The following is a 27,607-nucleotide window of genomic DNA, read 5'->3' as shown; positions in this document are numbered from 1 at the left end:
TGTGAACTCCTAGAGTGCAGGGATCCTCTTTTGCCTATTTTTGTATGCCCAGTGCTTAGCACAATGCCCGGCACCTAGTAAGCATTTAATAAATGCTGACTAACCTTTTTGAGCAAACCTCAGTTTGCTCATTTGCTAGAATCAGATGAAATGTCACTGTATGTCTCTGGAGATTTTTTAAAAATGTCCAAATGTTGTACGTAAGATTATTTTTATACTTATCTGAAGGGAAGATAGGATGCATCATAATTTCAAATGATAGGGTAATATATAAATATATAATATATAGAATTTATATATTATATATAATATACATATATAATATAAAAGATCCTAACCAATGCAATCAAAATCAGGACAAAATGTCACTCATAATATTGGGAATCATCAAACTGAAAGCTTTTTGACTCCCAGAAAGGTCAATATGTATTTGATTCAATCAAGACCTGGAGCTCTGAGCTCTGAGAGCCTATTGAAAAAGGATCTCTATATTTGAAGTCACATTTCTAATCTATGATATTATAATTCCTATCTATAATAATATGAACGTACTAGGTACCTTGGTCATAGATACAACGGAAAAAGCAATCATTGCACTTTTTCTCCCTATTAGAGTTCTCCTCTCTCTTTCTCTCTCCCTCTTCCTCAAACAAATATTTATATTTTTCTTTTCATGTGGTCTAGTTTAACTCCTTCAAGGCAGATCACTTTTCCACTTATTCTTTGTATGTCCCGTGCTTGGAAGCAAGGTCTTGCATACGTTCATAAACATTTAATGGGATGGATTGTTAAATTCCCTTTTACAAAAAGGTTACTATTTCTTTTCGAAATTTCATTGAAGGGCTACGTGCCCCAGCTCCCATTGATCTACTTTAGACCCGAGGGAACCTTCTGACCATGCAGATTACTCACTTACATCGGACAGCTGTAGCGATTACAAAACAAAACTTTACATTTATAATCAAGTGAAAAGAAAAGAGTCCTTGAAAAAGAGATCTTTAAGAGTCTTCATAGAGGATGCTATGGGGAAAAAAGGACCACAATAACAATGATATGGGGAAGAACACTTATCAGAAAAACTTGAAATAAGTTCCATCACTTTAATGAACTAGGATTCTTCAACATCTTCTAGTCTATTCTACTTGCTTGTATATCTAAATATACACATACATACATACATGATACCAGCAAGAATGTGGCAAAATCTACATAATAAAGATAAAAGAAATCAAAACTAGAGTTTCAGGGATCTCTGAATCCATTTACTCCAACCTCTACCTTTTATAGTTAAAAAAAAGTGACTTCTCCAAGGTCAATAAATAATCATCATCAGAGGGAAGACTCAAATGAACCCAGATACTCTGAGTACAGAGGATTTACTATGGTGGCCAAGGGACAAAGAGTAATGGACTGAGTCAGGAAGATGTGAATTCAAATTCTGAATTAGACTGTTCCTAGATAGGAAACTTTGGGGAAATCATTTAACTTTTTTCAGACTCAGTTTCTTCTTCTGCAAGATTGGGAAAAAATTAGCACCTACCACATGGGGTTTTTGTAAAGATCCATTGGGTTAACATATGCAAAGTGCTTTGCAAACAAAGTATTTTTAAATGTTGGATATGATGATGATGATGTTGCCTACTCCTTTAAACAAAGCTAAATAAAAACTCTGGATAATTATAGTAGTATATATCATATTAATAAAATGTTGCAATAGATAAAGAACACTGCAGTTATCGGAAAAAAGAGAAATGATTGACCACAATGAAAAAACTATGGATGTCTACCAAGAACTGCTGACTGACCTCATAGAGAAGGTATTGAAAAAGTTTTCCAATGTCCACAATTCAGTGTCAGTGAAACACAAGGTGAGTTAAATAATCAATCAGTCAGTAAACATTTATTAAGTATCTACTCAGTGGTGGGCACTGTACTAAGCACTGGAGATACAAAAAGAGGCAAAAGATAATCCTTGCTTCCAAGGAGCTTGCAAATGAATGGGAAAGGAAACATAATGACAAATCTATACACAGCAAATGACATACCCAATAAATAGGAAGTAATGAACAGAGGGAAGGTACAAGAATTAGGAAAAATTAGTGAAAGCTTCTTGTAGACAGTGGGATTTTAGTTAAAGGTAGCCAGGGGGGTCACTAGTGAGAGCAGAGGAGGAAGGGAGACAGCCAGAGAGGATGCCTGGAACTTGAAAGAGGGTATTTCATTTTAGTGGAACAGCCAGGATCTCAGTGTTGCTATATTGAAGAGAATGTGGTGAAGTTAAAGTGTAAGAAGACTTGGAAAGGCAAGCAGGGGCTGGGTCATAAAAAAACAAATGACAGCATTTTGTATTGGATCCTGGAGGGAATAGGGAGCCATAGGGGTTTATTGAGTAGAGGAGTGACATGCTCAGACCTGTGCTTTAGGAAAACCATTTTGGTGACAGAATAGAGGATGAGTAAGACGTGAGGTAGGTAGATCCACCAGCAAGGCATGATAGTGGTCCAGGTGGGGGGTCCAGGATGAAAGCCTGCAGCAGAGCAGCGGTGGTGTTGGAGGCGAGAAGGGAACATATCTGAGAGATGGAGAAGATATGGTGAAGGTGAAATCGAAAGACCTTGGCAACAGGTTGCACATGGGAAAGGCTGAGGAAGAGTGAGGAGTCCAGTGTGACTCTCAGATTGTAATCTAAGGGGTTAGGAGGGTGGCACTGACTTCTTTAGTAATAGGGAAGGGAGGAGGAGGAGAGGCCTTAAGGGAGAAAAATAATGAGTTCTGTACTGGCTATGTACACAGGCATGCTTAGGTTGTAACCTGAGCATTTGTAAGAAGAATGTGTTCCCTCCGAGGCAAGGGTTTCTCAAGAAATATAGACAATATACACGGAGATCTTTCATCTAAAAGATTACGAGGGATTAAAAAACCTGTCAAAGTCTTGGGTCCTTTCATAGAAGACTCAAATAAAAATGAGAATCGCCAAGTTAAAAGAGGAGCCAGTGCCTGGGAAGCCAACTTTTTCAAGGTGGTTGAGAAAAAAATTGGTCAGAAGTTAGCCTAAACAGATGAATAAAATGGGCAAGCAGATTATATATATGTAGATATACAAGCACGTAATCTTTTTCCTTCTTTAAATTCCTTCTTTCTGCCTTTGTAACAGCTCTAGGGCAGAGAAGTGGAAGGGCTAAGCAATCCAAGTTCAGTGACTTGCCCAGGGTCACAGTTTAGGAAGTGTCTGAGGCCACATTTGAACCCATGTCCTCCCGACTCCAGCTCTGGCTCCCTAGCCACCGACCCGCTTAGCTGCCCCTTACTGTTGTATTCCAGGAAAATACTTTTTGGTGATGACAAGAAAACATGATAACATCAAAAGAAGAATCCCAGATTGAGAAATCTTACCATCATGGCTTCTTGCACGGTAATATGAGGAAGCAGCATATCATCTTGCATAATATAACACGATACCTTACGGAAACAGCGGAGGTCCCGAGGCAGTCCATTGATGAGAACTGACCCTTTCATCCCTGTTTCTCTAAAATGCCAACAAGGAAAGAAACCAGTCAGCTATAAAGTAAAATAAAAAGTACTCGACCATTTTTCTTTATGTCATCTAATACTGGCAAAAGAAGGTGAGGTTAGAGAATCCTTCTCATTTTTTTGCTAGCGGAATCACACAAAAGTAACTCTGAGTTGTTTTAAGAGACAACTGAAACAATCCAATAACCATTCAGATTATTTCCTAGCTGTGTGACCCTGGACAAGTCACTTAACCCCAATGGCCTAGCCCTGGCCACTCTTCTATCTTAGAATTGATACTCAGACAGAAGGTAAGGGTTTAAAAGAAAACAAATTGAAATAAATAACCATTCTTTAGTAAATCAGGAAAATGGATAGTAGAGGAAAGAAAAATCAAGCATTGGCTCACTAGAAGATATAGTCAGTCATGACGAACTCTTCTTTTCTTATTAAATAAACAAATTAAACTGATGCATGTGAATGGCTTTAAATGTGTCCCAAGAGGACTAAATAGATGTCCTCTGATTTTTACAATACTTTCTGAGAGTGACTGAATTGTGTAATTCCAGGCTCTTGCCAAAAGTTAGAACAAAGACTTCTAAAGAGCAGCAAGTCCTCCTTGGGTCCTGCTCTGAAAGCGAAAGATGGCATGAGCTTCTCTGGCGCATTGACAGCTTCAAAAAAGAGGGAAAGCAGTGATTTCCACGTCCTAAACCAAGCTAGCTAGGAAATGACACGTCTGTCTCGTCTCCTAAATTCTATACACAGTATGGAATCTGAGATTCCATGAAACCTGCCCAATTCTAATTTCCATTCCTATTTAGTGTTTGATTTAAATGCTCATTTCTTTGATGATGGGACAGGCTTTTTAGGTAATCACAGATAGGTTCTATTTCTTCTCTTCAAGAAAATCTTATTTACATCCTTTAACTGCTTATATTCTGAAGAATGCCAAATTATGGGATGCCAGAATTTTCTGAGATGTTTTCCTAATCGATTTCTTTCCTTATTCTGTCTGCTTTTAAATTTTACATCATTAAATCTTGGATTGAGAGTCAGATGACCAGATTTTAACTGCTGCTTACCTGTGTGACTGGGAATATGGAATTGAATCTTTCTAAGCCTAGTTCATTAGCAGAAAGTCTAGATGACTTCTAAGGTCCCTGGAAGCTTAAAAAGTATAATCTCCTAAGCCCTTTTCAAATAGTTTTGTTGTAATAGTAGGCATTATTTAGAGGAAGGCGTCCTTTGCATCAGGAAATGAACTTAAACCAACTTCTTTCTCAGTAGCTAATGGTATACTAGAAAAAGCCTTGATTTGGGGGACGGACGACCAAGGTTTACTGGTTCTATTTACTATCGAGGTAACCTTGGGCAAGCCGCCTCTCCAGGCCTCAGTTTCCTCATGTGTAAAATGAAGAGACTGGATAGATGATTTCAAGATTTCTTCCAGTTGTGAGAATTTAATAGTATTTCTACCCAGATATATATTTTATAAGGTTTTATAAAGAAATAATTAGACCATCATTCCTCTAAGTAACCTGACCACGTGGTGCCTAGCCTGCCAGTCCCTTCCTCCTTCCCTTCATCTGCCTGCTCTGTTCCTGACTTCCTCCTTCTTCCTTCTCTTCTCGCTTCTTCCTCTCACCTCAAGCCCAAAGCCTTGACTTTGATTGACGTACAACACATACAAGGACGCAAAACCTGGCACAAGTCTGTTATGTCAGGAATGTTTGATGGAAGGGTCGAGCTCCTCAGGAGGGGGAGGGGGTGATCTAAGGATGTCTAAGGATACTACGAATGTTTGGGCAATAAGTATCAAAATGATAATTAATAAGCAGACCCATAACTCTATACATTTTATTTTCTCCCCTTAGTAAAAGGAATGTTTTACTCAAAGGTGAAATATTATACAGGGTAATAATGTGTTGTATTAAAAGTCTTAGTGCTGTTTAAAGATATTTAAGTTTTAATAGTTTAACTTATTAAAAGCTTATTATAATTAGGTGTAAAATATATATGTAACAATCTTATACATGCTATTAATAATTAATGGCTTAAATTAAAACACATTATAATAACTATGTAGAATTAAATTTTAACATATGGTATGTAATTATGTTATATAAACTCCTAAGGCTTAAATAGCTTAAAACTGCACTTTTGACTTGTATATTAGATATTCTTAACTTCACTTGAACCTTGAATTGTGCATGCTACACACACAGAAAAATGTCATGAATGAGGATTTATGAACTTAATAAATATTACTAAGCAATAAATAAAGGGGGGAAAGGGGGGAAGGCATTATAGGAAATTGTGAAGTTCTGCTTGATTTTTCTCCCACTATGTATAATCTTGGTGTTTTGTGGGGTTTTGGATAATTCAGGAAGTCATTAAACATTTATAAAGTACCTACTATGTGCTGCACATTAGGTGAAGTGCTGGTGATAAAAATGTATGTTGTTGGTTTTTTTTTAACAAGCCCCTGCCCTCAAAGAGTTTACAATATAATAGGAGAAGACAACACAAAAGGAAACTGAAAAGGTAGGGAGTCGGTTTGGGAAGGGAAGGAGGTACCTAGCACAGGAAGATGACAGAAAAGTCCAAAAGTAGGGTAGTTGGAAGAAAATGGAGAGAAGAGACTCAGCCAAGCCCTTTTCTTAAATGGGATCTTGGAGCCCATTGCCTTGACTTCCAGTTGGGGTCCAGGCAGAAAGGTATAGAATACTAATGACATGATTCCTCAGCAGATTCAATTTTGCAAAAAAATGAGATTTCATTTCAATGACTTTTATGGGGAAGCAAAGCACGATGAATAGGCCTCAATAAGTCCCAAAGCAGGGTAGCTGGCATTCCAACACTGCCCTATTTGTCCATCCTTTTTGAAGTTCCTTTGGCTCTCTTCTGATTGCTTTTAAATCATTCATCAATGCTCTTTTCTTTCTTCATTGAGAATCACTATCGTTGTCCTTCCAAATAACAATTAAAAAGTCACTCAAACAAATTTACAAATTGTTTATTTTGAAAATGTATGTTTCATTGACAGGCAGATGTAGAAAAGTAGACACACTAAGGTACTACTGGTGGAGTTATGAACCAATCTAACGATTCTGGAGGAAAATTTGGAATTCACTTCAAAGGGCTATCAACTTTTGACCCAACAATACAACTACTAGGTCTGTATCCTAAAATGATAAAAGGAAAAGTTTTCATATGTACAAAGATACTTATAGCAATTCTTTTTTGTGGTGGCAAAGAATTGGAAATTGAGGGGATGCTCAACAATTGGGTGATGAGGCTGAACAAGTTATGCCCCGTGATTGTGAGAGAATACTATTAGAATGATAGGGGAGGTGATTTCAGAAAAACCCACACGAATTTTAATGTTGTAAGTTGAGAAAACACAAAAAGTCCAGTGATTTCTGTAGGTTTATTTTATATTATGCAACTTTATTAAAATTAATAGTTTTGATTAATTTTCAAAATAGATTTATTGATATCTTTTTCTTTGGGTCACCTAAATCTGTTTTCATAATTGGTTCTCTCCCATCTCTTCTAACAAAAAAATGGAAAAAATTAGCTAAAACCAATAAATATATAAAAAATGTCATCATTTACATTTTCCACTACTCATAAATCCCCCCAGTTCAAAGGAATAAGGGAAAGCATTTTCTCAAACATCTTCTTGGAAATAAATTTATTCTTTATAATTTTAAAATACTCAGTTTGGATCATTTTGCCATAGTTATTTTTTTATTTACATTGTTGTAACTGCTCTGTATATTGTTTTCCTAGGCTTACTTACTATACTTTTTATTCGTTCATATATCTTGCTATTTTCTTTAGTACATTCCCTATTTTTTACATTCCAATAATGTTTCTGTACATTCATTTATCACAATTTATTCAACCAGCTCCCCATCGATGTTCATTTAAATTGCTCCTAGTTTTTGTTACCATAAAAAGTATTGCCACAAATATTTGGGTTCACCAGGAACCAATATTTTTGTCAGTCTCAGAGGTAAATACCTAGTAGTAGGATCTCGGTATCAAAGAGTATAGGCAATTTAGTTACTTTTTCATAATTATGAATTTCTTTCTGCAAAGGTTGATGAATCCATAGCTTTATCAATAAAACATTAATGGGCCTGTCTTTCAACCCCTCCAACCCTGTTCTCACCTTTTATTATTTTGTCATTTTCAATTAATTTTTAGCTGACTTTCAAGGGTTACCTAAACAATTATGTCATGAGAAAAAAAAATTTCCCTCATTGCCTATGCTTATTTTGATTCTTTTTCCTTATTGCTATAGCTAGCTTTCCTAGAAATAAATCAAATAATAATGATGGTAATGAGCATCTTTGCTTTCCGTGCCTCTGGCATTTCTCCATTATAGATAATGACAGTGGTTCATTTTGGATAGATGCACTATTATTGACAATATTAAGGGATTATCTGTTTGGGTTTTTTTTGATTGCTAATGTTTTTAAACATTTTGTTGTGTTTAAGTTGTCTCCATTGTGTCTGATTTTTCATGATCCCATTTGGGGTTTTCTGGGAAAAGATACTGCAGAGGTTTGCTATTTCTTTTTCCGGCTTATCTTAGACATGAGGAAATTGAGGCAAACGGGGTTAAGGGCTTGCCTAGGATCACACAGCTATTAAGTGTCTGAAGCCATCTAGTTTCCTTTTTAAACATAAGGAGATATTTTATTTTGTCAAAATCTTTTCTTACAAGTATTGACATAGTTGTGTGATTTATAATTGTGTGTGTGTGTATAAATGCTTATAGTTTTCCAATTTAAAAAAGAAGCCAACAGGGCAGCTTAGCAGCAAAAACTGAAACTGGTCTGACAATCTTCCAAGGCAATGTTTAAGAAGTGCCTCAAAATGACAGGAGTCAAGAACCAATAGCAAGATGGAGTCAAGGCTCTCCTGTTGAACACAACTTGAAAGATATGAAGAGAGAGTTGATTTTCATAGGATAAAGGGGAACTGGAAGCAAAAATGCATGCAGAGAAGTGCTGGCCAACACCCATCCCCCCACTTGCACCTAATGCACAAGGTTATGAGCCTGCGTATAGTCTAACTTGGGATCCCAGGACCTGGGCCATACCAACAATAGAGGACTCAACACCCAACCCCTTGAAGTCCTAGGTCCTGGCACTATTTTATAGTGGGACCCAGAAGTAGTGCCTGGCTGTTTCAAGCTTGCACTGCTGTGGTGAACACCTAGCCAAAGAGCAAAATAGTTCCTGGTGCTGAGCCCTGGAAGCCAGCAGCAGAGGAGACAGAATCATCACCTTTCAGAATTCCCAGTATACAGTCAAAAAAAGTCTAGGAAAATGAGCAAATAGCAAAAGAAATACTTAACTCTAGAAAATTTCTATGGGTATAAAGAGTGAAACACAGAGCCAATAGGGGACTGTGATATCCAAGTAACTAGATTCAAAACTTCAAAGTAAAATGGAAATTGGTCTCAAGCACTGGAAGAACTAAAAAAGGAATTAAAAAATCAATGTTGAAGAAAAATGAGAAAAATAAATGAAACTAATGCAAAAAAGAAAATAACAGTTTAAAAAGCAAAATTGGTCAACTGGAAAAAAGAGGCACAAAAATCCAGTGAAGAAAAGAGTTTTGTAAAAAAAATGAATTGACCTTCCAGAAAAAGGCAAAAAAAAAAAGCCAATCAAGAAAAGAGTATCGCAAAAAGTAGAATGAGCCAAATGGAAAAGGAGAATTAAAATGTCATGGAAGAAATTCAGTCTTTAAAAATTAGAATTGGGCAAACAGAAGTTAATGACTTCATGAGGCATCAAGAAATAACAAAACGGGGCAGCTGTGTGGCTCAGTGGATTAAAAGTGAGGCCCAGAAATAGGAGGTCATAGGTTCAAATCTGACCTCAGACACTTCCTAGCTGTGTGACCCTGGGCAAATCACTTAACCCCCATTGCCTAGCCCTTACTGATCTTCTGCCTTGGAACCAATACAGAAGATAAGGATTTTTAAAAAAGAAAAGAAACAATAAAACAAAATTAAAAGAATAAAAAAAAAGAAAATATGAAATATCTCATTGGAAAAACAACTGACCTGGAAAATAGATCTAGGAGAGACAATTTAAGAATTATTAGACTATCTGGAAGTCATGAACAGAAAAAAAAAGTCTGAATATCACATTACAAGAAATTATCTAAGAAAACTGCCCAGAAATTCTTGAACAAGAGTGTAAAATAGAGATTGGAAGAATCAACAGATCACCTCCTGCAAGAAATCCCCAAATGACAACTCCCAAAAATGTTATAGCCAAGTTCAAGAGCTCCCAGGTCAAGAAGAAAATATTGCAAACAGCCAGAAAGAAACAATTCAAATATTATAGAACCCCAGTTAAGATTACAAAGGATCTGGCAGCTTTCACATTGAAGGACCAGAAGCCTTGGAATAAGATATTCCAGAAGGCAGGAGAAGTGAGTTTACAACCAAGAATGACCTAACCATCAAAAATGACTATATTCTTTCTGGGGAAAGTATGGTCATTTCATCAAATAGAAGATTTCCAAGCATCCCTGAAGAAAAGAGCAAACTTAAACAGAAAGTCTAATGTCCAAAAACAAAATTCAAAAGAACTATAAAAAGGTAAATAAGAAAGTGAGAAAATGTGAAGGCTTCAACAAGATCAAATTGTTTATATTGTTATATGGAAAGACAATATCTGTAACTCTCATAATTATCATAGTAGTTGGAAGACAAAGGGTGTTTAGGATATGTAAAAACAAATTAGGGTTAAAAAAAGAGGAGAAAGAAGTAAAATGGGGTAAATTATATTCCATAAAGAGAGGGGGGAAATACTATTACAAGGAGGGGAGGATGAGGGTGGTGAAGGGGAATACTAAATCTTACTCTCACTGGAATTGGCTCAGAGAGGAAAGAACAGCATTGGAGTATAGAATCCTAATAAACAAACAAACTCTGAATTTTTGGCATAAATCCCATCTTGGCTTAGAGTATAATATTTTAATACATTATTGCAACCCATTCAGTAATAATTTATTCAGTATTTCTCCATTGATACTCATTAGAAATATTTGTGTACAGTTTTCTTTCTTTGTATCTTTTTGTTGTTGTTGTTAAGATATCAAGAGCACATTTGACTTAGAGGAAGTCAGTAGGATCTCTTCCTATTTTTGCAAATTTCATGTATTGCTGCATTTGGTTTCTTTTTATTGATTAATGAAATGCACTTGTAAAATAATCTAATGAGGATTTTTTTTCCCTTTTAGGAGTTTCTTTATGGCTTCATTGATTTATTTTTTCTAAATTAAGTTATCAAAATTCCCTTTCTATTTGTGTTAATCTTGAAATTCTTTTTTGTGATCATTCATCCATTTGCTTTAGGTTGTCAGTTCTGCTAGTATTTATTTGGTATAATAATTTCTAATAACTTGGAAATTATATTTTCTGAAAATGTTCTTTATTTCTTCAATTGTTACAACTTTTGCATTCTATTGTTGATTTTTATTGTTGATCAATTTTATTTTTTCCTTATTAATAGTAAGGGTTTATCTATTTTATTGTGTTTTTAACCAGTTCTTTTTTTAATTTATTCCCCTCAATGAAGTTTTGTTCCTTCAATTTAATTTTCAAATTTTCTGTTTGGGTCTTTGATATGTTATTTTTCTATGTTTTTAACCTGTATGCCCAAATGGTATCCTTATTTGATGAGAGCATTTAGTGATATAATTTTTTCCCTAAGGACTGCTTTGGCTACATTCCAAAAGTTCTGGTAGGTTGTTTCACTGTTGTCATTTTCTTTAATTAAATCATCTATTGTTTTCATTTTTTAACCTACCAATTATTTTATATTAAACTACTTAGGCTCTAGGTGTTTGAATACTCTCTTCAGTGACCATGTATTGATTATACATTTATTATATTAAATTTAAGTCAACAAAATATATGATGAATCTGCTTTTCTGAATTTATTTATGGGGTTTTAATGCCCCGCACATGGTTGATTTTTGTAAAGGTGCCATGCATAACATTTGTCTATTGCCATTCAATAATCACCAAAATATAGTCATATCTAACTTTACTAATATCCTAATAAAGACTTTAGTTTGTTTCTTATTTATCTTTTTTTTTTTTGTTAAATTTATGTAAGTATGAAAAGGACACACTGAGGTTTCCAATAACTATTGCTGTCTATTTTTCTCTGTATTTCAATTAATTTTTCCTTCTTGTACTTAGATACCAGTTGACATATATATATATATATATGCATACATACATATGCACACATACACATACTAAGTTTTCATATTATTCAGTGATATATACTGCCTATAACTATGTACAATATCCTCATTTAGCTATCTTTACTCATGTCTATTTTTTACGGATGCTTTGACTGAGACCTTACATGTCACTTTTACTTTGGGAATTTCATCTAACAGGTAAAAATTTCTTTTAACTCAGAGTGTATATATATATATATATTTTTTTTTTTTGCTTGAAATGTATTTTCTGCAAAAAAGATATTCTATTTTTTAATCCATTATACAACTTTCATTCTTTTAAAGGGAGAGTTTACCATCTCATTCATGTTCACTGTTATGATTATAATTTTGTTTCCTTTATCATAGGACAGCTAAATGACGCAGTAGATAGATTTAAAAAGACAACTTCCTGAGTTCTTCATCTATAAAATGAGCTGGATAAGGAAATGGCAAACCATTCCAATATCGTTTTACCAAATGAGGTTACCAAGAGCTGACAATTAAAATGAATGAATAACAGTAAAACCTCAATCTAAGCCCCTTAATATTTTTCCTTCTTATCACTCTTCCCCACTCATTATAAGAAAAAAGAAGGCAGGATGCATGTTCTTTTTCTGGAGCAGAGAGGAAAAGTGATCATTATTATCAATCAATAATTGAACTAGATTTCCCTTCCTCAAAATCATACCCCAATTTCTGGTTACCGTATCTTTTTCTTCCTCATTAATCATTCTTTGTGATCAGCTCTTAGACATTGAAGTCCGCTTAGTCTATGGCTATTGGCTCCCCAACTCTCCCTTTTCTACTCCATTCCTTTCTTCTCTCTTTACTTTTATCTCTGCAGAAACTAATATATTTCAGTATCAAATTCTACATGTATATGTTTTCAACATTGCATGAGCTGTTTCAGAGAAGAGGTAATGAAATGCCTAATTCCTTCTTTTTCTCTGTTTATATGTTTTTTTGTGTGTGTAACCTGTTTATAAGAAATGTTTCTCTTCTTCCTCATTTTTCCCTAGTATATTCCTTTATCTCCTCCCTTTTATTTCCTCTGTTAAAATCTTAACAAAAGAAAAAGAGTCACTCACCTCTTGTCTTAACTCAGAGATTATCAGTATTCTGAAAGAGAAATTGTCTCCTTTCCTCCAAATTAGAATGTAATCATTTCATGATCATTTAACCCCTTCCAATTGGTCGTAGCTACTAACCTATCTAATTTTCTCCTAACTCTTCTGTTTACATTTAAAAGTTTCTACACATCTCTCTTCTTTTCATTAGACATGCTTGAAATCATACTATTCGATTAAAAATTCATTTTCCCCTGATTTATTAGGCCCAGTTGTGCAAATTTTTGTAAACAACTCATGGTGACAATCTCATCACATCTTTTGACTTCCTGAACATCATATTCCAAAGTTTTCTCTTGTTTATTATAATATCTTTTCCCAAGTTTTGCATGATCCTGAGTGTGATCCTGTTTCCAAGTCATTTTTTTTTACAACTAAAAGATTACTTGTAGTAGTTCTTTTGTGATTTCAATTTCTCAGACCATAGTCATAGACCATTCTCAAACCATTCATTATATTCAGTCTTTTTCTTCTATTTAACTCATATTTCTTGCCTCAATTCTTGGTTTGGAAAACTGTGCTTGGGACAATTTCCTCTTGCCCTTATTGGTTGTGGCCCCTTTTTAGTTCATATGCTGTTGCCACTGCTGATGACCCAGATAGATAAGACTACGAGAATTAGGTACTCAATCCTACCATAATCTCAGTACTTTGGCTAGTCCTCTTGTGAGGGTTTTGGTCTTGGTTAGACTTTATATTCTTCTAGCATAAGTAATTAGGAACTCGTTTCTTGGTAGGAGTCCTGACAAATTCAGTTAGAATGTTGTCGTGTCTGGCTTCCTACACAGTCCTCCAAGTTGTGCCCATAATGGCTTGGCCAGGGCTGTCTTCATGGGGACTGATTCTATTTCCACTTCTAGTCTGATAGTCCAGGTCCCTAAATATTGGAACATATGGTTTTCAAATGCCCTTGCTCAATGTGCTGACCAGTACCAGGTATTTTGGGGAGTTCTTCTTGGCTCTTCTAACTTCTACAGTCTTTGCCATGCCTCTGACTTTGTCATTTACTTGGTCTTGAGCTAGGTCTTCTGAGAAGACCTCCTTACCTATCTCTGTCTATCTTTTAACCAGGAGAGTTTACTACCATTTCTCCTTGGGGTCACTTTCAGATGTTTCCTGGAGTTTGTGACAAAGCATGGCTTCTTTTTCTCCTTTGACCTCATTGTCTTAATCAGAAGTCTTTTCTATATTTTCAGATCTCAGTTTAGAACAGCAAGAAGTTATTGGGATTTTTTTTTTAATTCTGGGTTAAAGTTGTAAAAAAAAATTATATTTTAATTTTGTTCAAGAGAGTTCATTCCCATTGTTTATTTTTTATAACAGTGTTAACAGACTAATTCTGTGATATTTACCACATTTATTTGAAAATTTGGTATAAGACAATATAAACCAATATTTTTGAAGCCAGTTTTCCATTTGGAAAAAGACCAATGATTTTTATTCCCTTAATTCTGCACAACTATAAATAATAATGGCTAATACTGATAATTTTAAGATTTGCAAAATGCTTTATCTGATCTTTTTTTGATTACAAAATAAAAGCTATGTAAATCAACAGCTTCAAACAAAGCAAACCATCTACTGATTGCAGAGAAGGGTAGATGGAAGAATGGATGGAAAGAAAAAAGGAAGGAAGGAAAAAAGGAAGGAAAGGGAGAAGGAAAGAAAAAAGTAAAGAAGTTAGGGAAGGAGGAAAGGAAGGGTGGGAGGGTTTAAGGGAGGACAGACTGAAGGAAAAAGGGACAGAGGAATAAAAGGAAGGAGGGAAGGAGAAAATAAAGACTTATTAAGTTCCCACTCTGTGCCAGCTACAATGCTATGTGATTTACAAATACTATCTTATTTTATCTCCACAACAACTTTTAGCAGATAGAAGCTATTGTTATCCAGATTTTATAGTTGAAGAAACTGAGGCAAGCAGAGTTAAATGATTTGTCTGGTGTCATAAGACTAATAAGTGTTGAAAGCCAGATTTTATCTTGGGTCTTCCTGACATACATGTCCAATGCTCCATCTACTGCACTACCTAGCTGTTCCTAATATTCCTTGGCTGTTAATATTTCTACTCTTTTATTCTCATTGGTCATTCTCATCTTCAAAAGCACCACAACCCGTTGTCATAAATCTTACTTAGTCTTCCTTACTGGATCATAGATTCTAGGATTACTGGGAACCTTGAAGACCATCTTGTCTAATTCCTTCATTTTATAGCCAAGAAAAATGCCCACAATGGGTAATAAATATCGAGACAGAATTTGTATCAGCGACATGATGTGAAAACTGGTGCTCCTTCTATTCCACTATGTTTCTTCTCGAAACTTTCTCAATCTACCTTCTTCTAAACCCCAGATATTTATGAGCATTTAACATCTACCATATACTTATCTCTTATTGTTATTGGATTTTTCATTCATACACGTTCTATTTCCTTAATTCAGGTGGGGAATCTCTAGCATCCCCTAGAGCACCTATGTGGTTCAAACAATATCTGTTTTTAATCAGTGGCAAATAGTTGTATAATTGTAACGAATTGAGTTAGACCCTTGAACTCTGATTTTCCCTTTTAGTCACCTGTATCCTGCCAGAATGTTCATGAGAGTTGATTTTCCAGCTCCAGAAGGACCCATAATTGCAACAAGTTCTCCACTGCTGAATTTCCCTGATATTCCTTTCAAAAGAGTCTTGTATCCTAAAAAAAAAGTACATCAACATTTTATTATTTAAGACATAACATATAATTCCTTTAAAAATCCCATATGCACAAACACGTACACTGAGCAAAACTGATATATACCGTACAAAATGACACCAATCCAGTAATTAACACCAGGTATAAAAGTAAATACTTCTCATGTCACCTGGCACCACGGCTTCCAAAATAACACGAACCCTGTCATTTATTTAGTTTTTTTTTTAAATTATTTTTCATCAGAATTTCAGTGGAATGCAACTTCCTCTAAAGCTCTTCCATTTGAAAGAACATCTCATGATCTATAGAAAATTTCTCTTGGGAATATATGCAATTTCAACCCAAATATATTTTAGAGGAAATATTGGAGAGAAGGGAGGAAGGAGATCACATCATTCAAGACTGTAGTGACTTTGTTCAATAAATAATCTGAAAAGTTTGCAAAGATTCAAATGAAAGCTGCAGAATTTAAAGGCAAAGCTTAAGGTCAGAGTCCCTACAGAGTACAGTATCTCATCAGAAAATACACTTCCCTATCCCAGATTTACAATAATATATTTGTCTCTATGAGGTCTATCTAAATGGTCATAAAAGAAACATACAGATTTTGGAGATCTCCTAAAATCTCATCTTTCAAGTATATAGTGGCAGACTCTGCCAAGAATAGCTCCCACTTTTTGTATTCCAAGGATAAAATAACAGAAAATGAAAGGTAACCATAATAAAAACAACACACATTTGTACAGTGCTTTAAAGATCTCAAAGCACTTTCCTCAAAATGGTCTTGTGAGGTAGGTGTTATAAGTATTAGCCGCACTCTACAAATGAGGAAACCGAAGGTGACAAATTCACATTGCCAAGAAATACTAGCCCTCATGTTTCAACCCAGATGGCTTCTCATTCTAAAGCCAGATATCTTTCCCTTAGTAGCTAACAACCCCTATCATCGTCCTTACGTATTTTTCAGAAAGTCATCTTCAGGCATAGTTCAGAGCCGTTTCTTTATGCTCCACAACTTTTTCAGGCACAGCCCTACTTTGAACAGAAGTCCCTACGGTCTCGTTTAAGAGATGCTACGAAGGGTGGAAAGAAAGGACGTAGAACCACTACTGTACTACTGGCTCATTACGGAAAGTAAGTGTTACCTGGGGGATGACTGAGACCTGTTATCATTAAGATAGGAAAAAAGCATGAGAGAATGTGAAACTCCTATAAATGGTAAAGAACTAGATCCACGCCCCTACTTACTAACATGACAATATCATAATGTAACTCGAAGCTTGCTTTCTACTTTCTCCTTGGCAGGACAGTAGCCCATGTTCAAAGCTTTGTAGAGTTCCATCAGCAGAACAGTTAACCCAGAACATACTTTTATTGTCAATACTTTTTTCCCAACTAGCCTGAGGTTCTTTTGATCAGTCTCCTTGCCACTCCCACTGAGTCAGAAGAATAAACCCTATATCCAAAGCTAAGAGCCTACATGTCAACATAGTAAGTCGTGGTACTTGCAGTTCCAGTTCAATATGGAAACACATCTGATAAAAGATTTTTGTCTATCCAAACATATTGGATCCATCATTAAATAAGAAATTAAAATGTACTAACAATTTAAAACACAAAATGCAAAAAGGCATTGGTCTCAAAACAAAACACACGAACAATTTATCCATTTCAGAATCATCATAAATTGAAATTGAACAAAGAATTACCAAGTAAAAAAATCTTGGTCCAGTCAGGTTTAAAGGTAAATTCTGATTAGGGGACAACAAGGTAAAGTAGAAAAGGGACTTAATGATCCTAAATCAGAATCGAATGGGATTCAAAACCTACCTCTGATGATTTATTTCTGCACTATGATACTGGGAAAATCATGACATCTCCACGGGCTTTAAGAAATCTTATCAATGCAATGTCCAATCAAATCTAAAGAGCAATCATGATGACGCATGTCACCCACCCACCCTCCTGGCAGAAGAGTGGTAGGCTCAAGGTAAAGCATCATACACCATTGGATATGATCCTCAAGTAGATTAATTTTGCTTGATTATTATTATTATTTGTTACAAAGATTTCACCTCCCCCGCTAATTTTTAAGTGTAGACAAAACTGGGGGACATGTATGAGTAGCAATAGTGATGCAAATAAGAGGACCACTGAAACACCTTTTTTAATGCACAGAAGAGAAGAGGGAAACATTCATAAAGAAGTACATACTGAAAGTATGTTAAAGTCATGCAAGAATTTTGATATGCTGTTGAGCAATTAATATGAAATGGATATTTATGATCTCATATTTAAAGTGTATTTTGTGTCCTACAGAACAGATGATGTTCCTCTTAGGGAGGCATTTTAAAACAATTTTAAACCAATTTTTAAAAATAAAATTTGAAACTTTCCAGACCTATTATAAACAGAAAGCAAAGTGAAAGGAGAAAGATCCCACTGGGAGGTCCTTAAAAGGAACACTAAAATGAAAAGTTCCAGGAACATCATTGACAAAATCTGTAGTTTTAAGGTTGAAGCAAAATATTTTCATTAGCCAGAAAGGAGGATTTAAGTGTTAAGGTCAGACAAGACTTGACAATCATAAAGGAAGGGAAAATTTGGAATACGATATTTCAGAAGGCCAAAGATAAGTGCTTCCAACCAAGAAAAATTTAATAAGAAAAACTGTCCAAGGGAAGGAGAATTGACTTTTAATGAAATAGAGGACTTCCAAATAGTCTTGATAAAAAACTAAATGGATGCTTTGAAATGCAAACAGGAGTCAAAAGAAATCTAGAAAGGTAACATCCCTTTAAGCAACTGGATGTGATGAAGTGTTTATAAGCTAAGCAGGGGGAAGAAGAAACAAGGTTCCCCACAGAACTGTGTCTTGAAGGTCTTAGAAAGTAAATTAGACAGGAGGGCTGGGAGCAGGGTAGTTATTCTTCAATGGTATAAAGAGACTGAAGAAATGAGAAGGAAAAATCATTCGAAAAGAAAGGGCGAGGAAGGGGGTTGACCTTACTGCACTTAAAAAGGTACATGAAGATAAAAATGTTTGGGAAGGGTTTGGAGAATGGACTGAACATGAATTTCGCCTTTATATAAACTGAAGAGAGCTCTCCTGTTAAGCATATTCATTCAGTTTGGTATAGAAATAGATTATACTCAACTAGGAAATGGGAGAAGATGTAGGAGGTAAAGGAAGATAGATTCAAGAAGAAATTAGTCAACAAAATAGTTATATGATTTGTCTAAGGTCATGCAGCTAAGAAGTATCTGAGGATGGATTTGAACCCAGGACCTCCCATTTCCAGGCCTGGCCCCTCACTGCTTCTTACATTAGTTATCCTCTCTCTCTGAGGTCTCTCAGATTAGATGGTTTCTCCCAGAAGCTCCATTTTAAGGAATAAACCCAAGGCAACTTTTAATTCCTCCCCAAGCTGCACTATGAATTCCCTGGACCTTCTTTACCTTGCCTCAACATACCTATTTAGACCAAGATCTCCTACTATATATCACATAGTATTCTGAGCACCTTCATTGCTAGCTTGATGCTTTTCAGCTATTTTTTTATGCATTGTCCTCTCCATCAGAATATAAACTCCTGAACTAGTAGCAGAAGAGGGAAACACTTATAGTCTCTAACAGTATTAATAGAAAGAACAATTTTAAGGCGAGGATAGTCACTGTCTTTCATCCTGCTTGCATTTATATTCCTCATTTCCCATAAATACGTATTAAGGATTTGACTTGAGAAGAGCTGACATTATACATAATTCAAATAAACTAGAAGAGTTTTTAATAAGAGCAGGACAGAAAACAAGCATATCTTTAGCATCACTCTTATTTAAAATGTTAAATGCTAAATGTAGCAATAAGATAAGAAATAGAATTTGAGGAAATAGGATAGCCAAAGAGGAAAACAATCTTTTTTTTTTTAATAAATATGACCGTCTACAAGTAATCAAGTAAAATTTTAATGGAAACAATAATTCTGGCAAAGTAAAAAGATATAAAATTAAAAAAAAACCAGCAAAAAAGAAAGGACTTGCTTAGAGGGTGGGCCAGTAATGGAATCTCTGGGTCAAATAGGGACTTAAATTTCATCATTCTAAATTGCTTTCCGAAAGAGTAGAACCAATTCACAACTCCACCAAACAATGAACCAAAAGGTCCACCTTCCCACAACTGCTTCAGCATTGACAACTGCCATTTTTGGTCATCTTTGCTAATTTGCAAAATGTAGCAATATGTCACACGATGTAACCCCGCATAACATTTTTTTTTTGCAGGCAATCTATGCATTCTTAAACTTAGCACTGTTTTCTACATTCAGAAGTTTAAAGCAGTTATTTCTTGCATTTTGATGTTTTTGTCTTATCATATTCCTCTTTGCATCCGGGTTTTTGCCTTATCATCTTCTTAAATTGTCTCTACATAGCCTGTCTTTCTGATTTCTGTGTTTTGTTTCTGTAACCTGAACCCCAAAGATCATTCATAGAGGACAGTCTTCTTATTGGTGGAGCTCAATGCCCTGTAATTAAGTGAAGGATGGCACAGCTGAAGAGGAGAGGAAAAGCGTTATCTCAACTCTCTTGTCTTTTGGGGTTCTTCTGACTTCCAACTTTAAGAAAGAAGGATAACACCAACTCCACATCAGGCTGCTGATGGGAGGAAAAGGCTCTGGGAAGAAGCTGAACTGAGAGAAGCTGGCCATCGCCATCAAGTCCTCAACCCCAGCTAGCTACACCAGAGACTTTAGGGAATTTCCTTGGGGAGAGATCTGGGACTCTCTCTCAGCTGAACTGAGTTTCCTTGCTCCCAAAGGAACTCCTTTAATCTGTTCTGTCTGGCATATATTCTCATATGTATACTTTCTCTGACTTCTGTTTTGCTATCAACATAAATAAATGAGTTTCTTTGCTATTTGCCATGGGTTCATTGTGGAACTAGTAATTGATGGGAAGAGGCTGAAATCTTGGGTAGAGAGCTTGGAAGGAAGTTTAGCTTGGACTTTAAAATTATATCCAGTAGACCATGAATATTTTTAAATTTGTTTATTTATTTAATTTGGAATATTTTTGCATGGTTACATTATTCATATTCTTTCCCTCTCCTCCTCCTTCCCACCTTCCATAGCTAACGAGCAATTCATCTGGGTTTTGTACGTATCACTGATCAAGACCCATTTCTATATTATTAATATTTGCAATAGAGTGATCATTTAGGGTCTCCATCCCCAATCCTATCCCCATTGAACCATGTGTAGATCACGAATACTTAAGAGAACAGCCAGATATAATTCTAGCTCAGTACTGAGAGAAAGCCCTCTCCCCAATCTCCTGCTTTCTCCAATAGCAGAAATTAAAGTCTTTTTTAGAGAAGGGGTTGGAGGAGAGATACTAGCGATGCTTATTTGTCTCCCTGTGAGACCTGTACCCACAGCAGGCACTTCATTTTGCTAGATGCTGGAGCTCTGTTTATTGGAACATAATTTCTAGTCACTTAGTTTCTCAAGAAATTGTAGGGGACCTTGCTAGCTTTTCTAAAAATAAAATAAAAGTTTAAAACCTCAGACAATTTGTTTCTTTGTCTTACTGTGCTTCTTCCATAGTTTTTTTCTCAAGTGTAGTCTCTTGTTTTCTGAATGGATCCATTAGAAAAACACATTTTAAGCCCACATTTCTTCAGGCTTTCTTTGAAATGGCCACTAAAAGCCAAGTGATCAGTTCTGTAAGCCCCATTGTTTAGGTTTGTTTATAGCCTTGATGGTACAGAATGAGTTTAAATAAAAATTGTTTTCCAAATTAAGCAAGGTTCTCAATGGTATGTGTAAACTGACAATTTAATCTATGTGCTGGAAACTATAGAAGAAGAATTTTTTTCCTTCAGAGTGATATAGTTATCATCTTTGCTTTATTTCTATGGCCGCCAGAACTAGTAAATCAGTCTAGGAATTAATGAATACATGTTGCAAAACAGGGAAATGGTCCATCACTGATGAGAAAGAGGACCTTTTAGAATACTGAACCGAAACCAAAAAAATGTTTTTTTTTCCTCTGAGTGGTTCAAAGGAGAAATGGTGGACTTTACGTGGTAGAAAAGAGGGAACATTCCAGACAAACATTCCTAAATATTCCTCTCTAAACTTTAATATTAAAATAAACCAGCAAGTTGAATTCTGAAGTAGTATAGCCAGGAAAAGGTTGAAGTAAGACATTTTTCTAGACCAAGACAACTTAGAAAGTCAGAAGTCTATGGTACTTGGGAGGGGGCCAGCCAGGAGCAATACCAGCTTTGGGCCTTGGAGGCAGCAGAACAATCGCAATAGTTTCAGGAGCTCAAGGTAAGAATTAGAAAACAAATCAGAAAGAGTAATAGGAGGTCTCTAATGCAGACCCTACATATAAAACCAGAAGCCATTTAGCAATTACACTTCCCATTACATAGTTCTAGGGTACAATTCCATCACAGTTCCAGGATAGAGAAGTACTTTCAGTATCAAGGGAACAAGGATCTTATTCTCAGTTCCATTCTGGAGACAGAGGAGAAGCTTCAGTTCCTGGTCCCAGTTCTAGGACTGAGAGAATTAGTACTTGTACTTGTAAGGAAACTGGGTCCTTCATGGGTAAGGACCAGAATAAAGACCAGGAGAGCAATGATTACACCTCTCCCCAAATTACACCACCTTAGAAGGGTCAAAAATGTACAGACCCCCCCTAGAGCTAGCTGTGAAAACAAGAGGGCAAAGAAGCCTGAAGCTTGAGACAATGATCCTCTCTCCTACCCCATAAGGTGAGCAAAACCCAATATTAACATAAAGTTCAAAGTCAAGAAATAGTTTGGAAAATGAACAAGCAATAACAACAAAATGAAACTGACCATAAAATGCTACTACAGTGAACAGGGGGATGTTCAAGACACATCAGAAGATAATGACATGAAAGCATCTACCAGAAAATCCTCATAGAAAAATAGAGATTAGACACAGACCCAAAATGAATTAAAATTAAAGCTAAAGGAAGAACAAAAAAGTGTTTTAAAAATTAAAGAAGTGTGATAAAAGAAAAAATAGGAAGAAAAACAAGAGCAATGCAAGAAAATTATGAAAAGAGAATTAACAGTTTGGTTAAAGAAGCACAAAAGAATACTAAAGAAAACAAACATAAAAAAGCAAAATTGGCCAAATGGGAAAAAAGTACAAAAATCACTGAAGAAAATAATTCTTTAAAACCAGAATTTGGCAAGTGGAAGCTAATGACTCCATGAGACATGAAGAAACAATAAAACAATCAAAAGAATGAAAAAATAGAAGAAAATGTGAAATACCGCCTCAGAAAACCACTGCCCTGGAAAATAGATTGAGGAGAGATAATTTAAGAATTATTAGACTACTTGAAAGCCATGATCAAAATAAGAGCCTAAATATCATATTTCAAAAAATTATAAAGGAAAATTTCCTATTTCTTAAAATCAGATGGTGAACTAGAAATTAAAAGAATCCACTAATTACCTTCTGAAAGAGATCCCAAAATGAAAACTTCTAGGAATATCACAGGCAAATTCCAGAGCTCCCAGAAGAAAGAAAAAATACTATAGACTGAAAGAAATCACTCAGATATCATATGGTCACAGTCAAGAGCACACAGGAGTTAGCAGTTATCGTAACAAAGGAGCAGAGGGCTTATAATATGATATTCTGGAAAGCAAAAAAGCCAAGAGAATAACCAAATGTAACTGAATTAGCAAATCTCAATATAATTCCTCAGTTGGAACAATGGACATTTAATGAATTTTCTGTTCAGAAAATTTGACATTTAAGCACAAGTCTCAAAACAAACATTAAAGGGGGCAGCTGGGTAGCTCAGTGGATTGAGAGCCAAGCCTAGAGACGGGAGGTCCTAGGTTCAAATCTGGCCTTAGCCACTTCCTAGCTGTGTGATCCTGGGCAAGTCACTTGACCCCCATTGCCTAGCCCTTACCACTCTTCTGCCTTGGAGCCAATACACAGTATTGACTCCAAGACAGAAGGTAAGGGTTTAAATTAAAAAAAAAACAAGCATTAAAAAGTAAAAATGGGTGAGAAAACAAAAAGGACTTAACAAGGTTAAAAAACTTCCTAGAACTTCTGAATATAAAAATGAAATTCCAACTGAAAGAATTCACAGATCATTTGCAGGGTGTGAAAAACAACAAACAATCAAGGACGCAAACTCCAACTTACCTAATAGTTAAATTTAACAATTCAGTTCAGAAACAACAAGTTCTATAAATGATCAGAAAAAAATGTCAACTACAAAGGACAAGACAGCCAAATAACACAAGGCTATTATGCCCCACCGAAAACACAGGAGGGAATGGAATAATGTGTTCTGAAGAGCAAGGCAACTCAGGATGTAGCCCAGGGTGACCTACCCTACAGGAAAAAAGATGGATATTCACTAATTTAAAAGAATTTTAAACCATTTTAGGAAAAAAAAAGGTGGTGGGGAACAGAGAGAGGAGTGTGTGATGTGCTGAGATAAAATGAAGAATTAGAAATGAAGTAAAGGTGACCTCTGTGGTCTCCAAAGGAGAAGAGCCTAGAGGGCAGTGGGTGAGGAAGACCGAGAAAGGAAGAAGCCTTTCTTCTGGTAGTTGGAGGGAGCTTCACTGACAAATTCTCATTTTGGGTCAAGAGAGGTAATCTGTAAGGGAGATATGGTCTTAAACTGGGAGAGGCCTGGGAGATTTGGTGCTTGAAGTCTACTCATTCTATACCAGCAGCGGGAATTGGAATCTCTTGAGGCAACTGGTTCCTGAGGAGTGAGAGAATATGGACCCAGGAAGGAAATGTTAAAGCAAAGGTGGAAAAAGGGTATGATGGGTTGTATAAATAGGGATATTGTAGTGCAGGGACCATATCATGGGCCAAGGTCCTCTCTAACACCTGAAAACAGGACTCCCTGGGGCAAGCACTTCAAGGCAGAGGCAGAAAACTTTCCATGAGCCTACAATGAATACCTTGAAGGTTTTTACTGCATGAGAAATACAAAGAAAAGAGATAAGATAATTATAAGGTTCATGAATCAGAGAATGAAATTCTAGAGTAGACAGAAAGAGAAGATGGATAACTAAGAGAGCGAAAGAATTTTTTTTTGAAAAGGGACAAAAGAAATGAAGTATTAAAAATTAATGAATAGAATTGAAGGGGAGGAAAGGAAAAAGGAATCTGCTTGACTGAGTGGAAAAAAGGTGAAAACATAACCTGATAAAAATAGGAAAGGAAAGGAACTACTACACAAAATCCTAAAGAGAAAAGGATAACAAGCAAGAAGAAGGGATCAAGGATCATAGGAAGAGAATTGGGATAACAGAGCCACCTGAAAAAAGAAGAAAATGAAGTAATTAAAGAAATATAATACTGTATTTGTAGAAGGAGGTAAAATAATAACTTGAAAAAATCTTTAAGATGGAGGAGCATATAAACCTAACATCTTTAAATGTGAACATATTAAATAGTTCAATAAAATAAAAAAGAATGAGACTAAATTAGAAAATAAATCCCTACAATCTGCTGCTTAAAAGAAACCTATTTTAAAAACAAATATATACAAAATAAAATTGAGAAGGGGGAAAAAGTTACTGTGTACCAAGTGAATCTAAAAAATCAGGAGTTGCTGTCATGTTAGCTTTCAATTTTAAAAAATTCCAAAATGTAAAAAAAGGAAGGAAAGTATATTTTACTGAAAGGAACCACAGACAATAAAGCAGTATTCAATAATAATCAGTAAGTAATAAACTTATACACTCCAAATGCTTTGCTATCCAAATTCAGTTCCATCAATTGAATAAACATTTATTAAGCGTTTTCTATCTGCCAGGCACTGAGTTGGTGCTAGGGATGCAAAAAGAAGAGAGAGACCCTGCCCTCAAGAAGCTTCTGATCTAATGGAGCGAGATAACATGCAAACAAATGTACATAAAGCTGGCTATATACAAGGTAAAGAAGAAATAATCGATGGAGAAAAAGCACTAGAATTAAGAGAATTTAGGAGAGGTTTCTTGTAAGGAATAGGATTTTGGTCAGTACTTCAAGGAGGGCAACAGTCAGGCTGGATGGAAAAGGAGGTGTTCAAGACATGAGGGACAGCCAGTGAGGACGACGGAATGTCTTAAGGCAGGAGAGTGATGTCACTGGATTGAAGAGTAAATGATGGGCAGTAGTAAAGAGTAAGAATCCTGGAGTGGCAGGAGGGAGCTAGGTTATGAAGAGCTTTGAATGTCAAACAACATTTTGTATTGCTCCTGGAGGCAACAGGAAGACAGTGAAGTTTATTGAGTAGGGGAATGACACAATGAGGCTTGTGTTTTGGTAAAGAGATTTTCTTTTATCAATTACACATAATAACAAATTTCCACATGAGTTTTTTTGAAGTTATATGATCCAAATTGCCTCCCTCCTCCCATACCTCCTTCTTCCCAGAGCTGGCAAGCAATTCAATCTGGGTTAAACACATATTATTACGCAAAACATATTTCCATGTTGTTTATTTTTGTAAATCTTATAAAAACAAAACCCCCAAATAAAAATCCAAATAACCTCAAGTGAAAAATCAGGACTGGAATGGGGAGAGAGAGAGACTTGAGCCTATTGGGCTACTGTGGCAATCAAGGCGTAAGGTAATGAGGGCCAACACCAGAGTGGTGGCGGTGTCAGAAGAGAAAGATATCGCACAGGTGAAATCAACAGGCCTTGGAAACAGCTTGGATATGTGGGGCACGAGACAGTGAGGAATCCAGGACGACTCCTAGGTTGTGAGCCTGAGGGATTGGGAAAATGATGTTGCCCTCTACAGTAACAGGGAATGTAGGTGGGGGAAATGTTTGGAGAAAAGATAATGAGTTCCATTTTGGACCTATTATCTACTGGACATCCAGCCTGAGGTATCTGAAAGGCACCTGGAGATATAGGACGGAGGTCAGCAGAGAGATTATGACAGGAAAGGTAAATTTGAGATTCATGGGAGCTGGTCACCAAGTGATGGCTAGTATAAAGGGAAAAGAGAAGAGGGCCCAGGTCAGAGTCCGAAGGGATGCCTAAGGTGAGAGGATGTATTCAGGAGGAAGATCCAGCAAAGGAGACAGAAGAAGCAATTAGGTAGGCAAGAGGAAAATAAGGAGAGAGTCTTAAAACTTGAAGAGAAGAAATTATCAAGGAGAGTGGTCATCAGTGTCAAAAGCTACAGGGAGGAAGAGAAGGATGAACTCAGAAAAGACCATTGGATCTGGCAACTGGGATCATTAGTAACTTGGAAGAGAGCAGTTTCAGTGGAATGATGCAGAAAGCCAGATTGTAAAGGGTTAAGCAGAGAGGGAGGAAAACAGAGGCACTTACTGAAGGTTGTATTTTCAAAGCGTTTAGCTACAAAGGGCAGAAACGTTGTAGGATGATAGTGGGGATAGAAAGACCAAGGGAGGGTTCTTTGAGGATGAGGGAAACATGGTACGTTTATAGGCAGTAAGATATAGGCTAATGGGGGAAATTGGAAATGAGTGAGAGTGACAGAGAGCAGGGAGTAAGTTGAATGTAATCTGATAATTTCTGGGGGGGGGGGAGGCAAAACAAAAATCGAGGGATAAGAAAGAGGAATACACTGGGAAAAGAGAAAAGGAGAGAAAATTGGGGGTAAGTTATCTTCCATGAGGCAGTGCATAAGAATCAATACAGTGGAGGGGATGGCAGAGGAGGTAGGCAATGCTTGAACCTTACACCTACCAGAATGGATGCAAAGTAGGAATAACATCCACTGGCAATTAGCTATAGACACCCATCTTATCCTACAGTAGACAGACGTCTTCCCGAGAAGTAAGATGGTGAAGGGAAACAAGTAAAGGAAGGGGCAGACAAATGAGGGTCAACTCAGAGAGACTATCGACAGAAATAAAAATATTTATGAAATGAGAAAGACTGAAAGGAAAGAAAGAAGAATAAACAGGGAAGAATAAGATGGAGGGAAAATGAAAGCAAGGTCAA

At 36.1% G+C, this 27,607-nt stretch overlaps 1 protein-coding gene across 1 annotated transcript in view; it reads right to left on the bottom strand.

The window, feature by feature from the left end:
- ABCG1 (ATP binding cassette subfamily G member 1) overlaps window positions 1–27,607 on the bottom strand; it is a 90,257-nt gene that overhangs the window by 42,920 nt on the left and 19,730 nt on the right. Inside the window, exons 3-4 of the mRNA XM_001364473.3 lie at window positions 15,486–15,603; window positions 3,394–3,526 (exon numbers count right to left, since the gene is read on the bottom strand). Of these exons, the coding sequence (XP_001364510.1) occupies window positions 3,394–3,526; window positions 15,486–15,603 (251 nt within the window). The remainder of the gene's footprint in view (window positions 1–3,393; window positions 3,527–15,485; window positions 15,604–27,607) is intronic.

The sequence above is a fragment of the Monodelphis domestica genome, chromosome 4, assembly GCF_027887165.1.
Source record: "Monodelphis domestica isolate mMonDom1 chromosome 4, mMonDom1.pri, whole genome shotgun sequence".
NCBI lineage: Eukaryota > Metazoa > Chordata > Mammalia > Didelphimorphia > Didelphidae > Monodelphis > Monodelphis domestica.
Note: the sequence above shows the minus strand (reverse complement) of the source record. Positions and strands in the feature narration are given on the sequence as shown.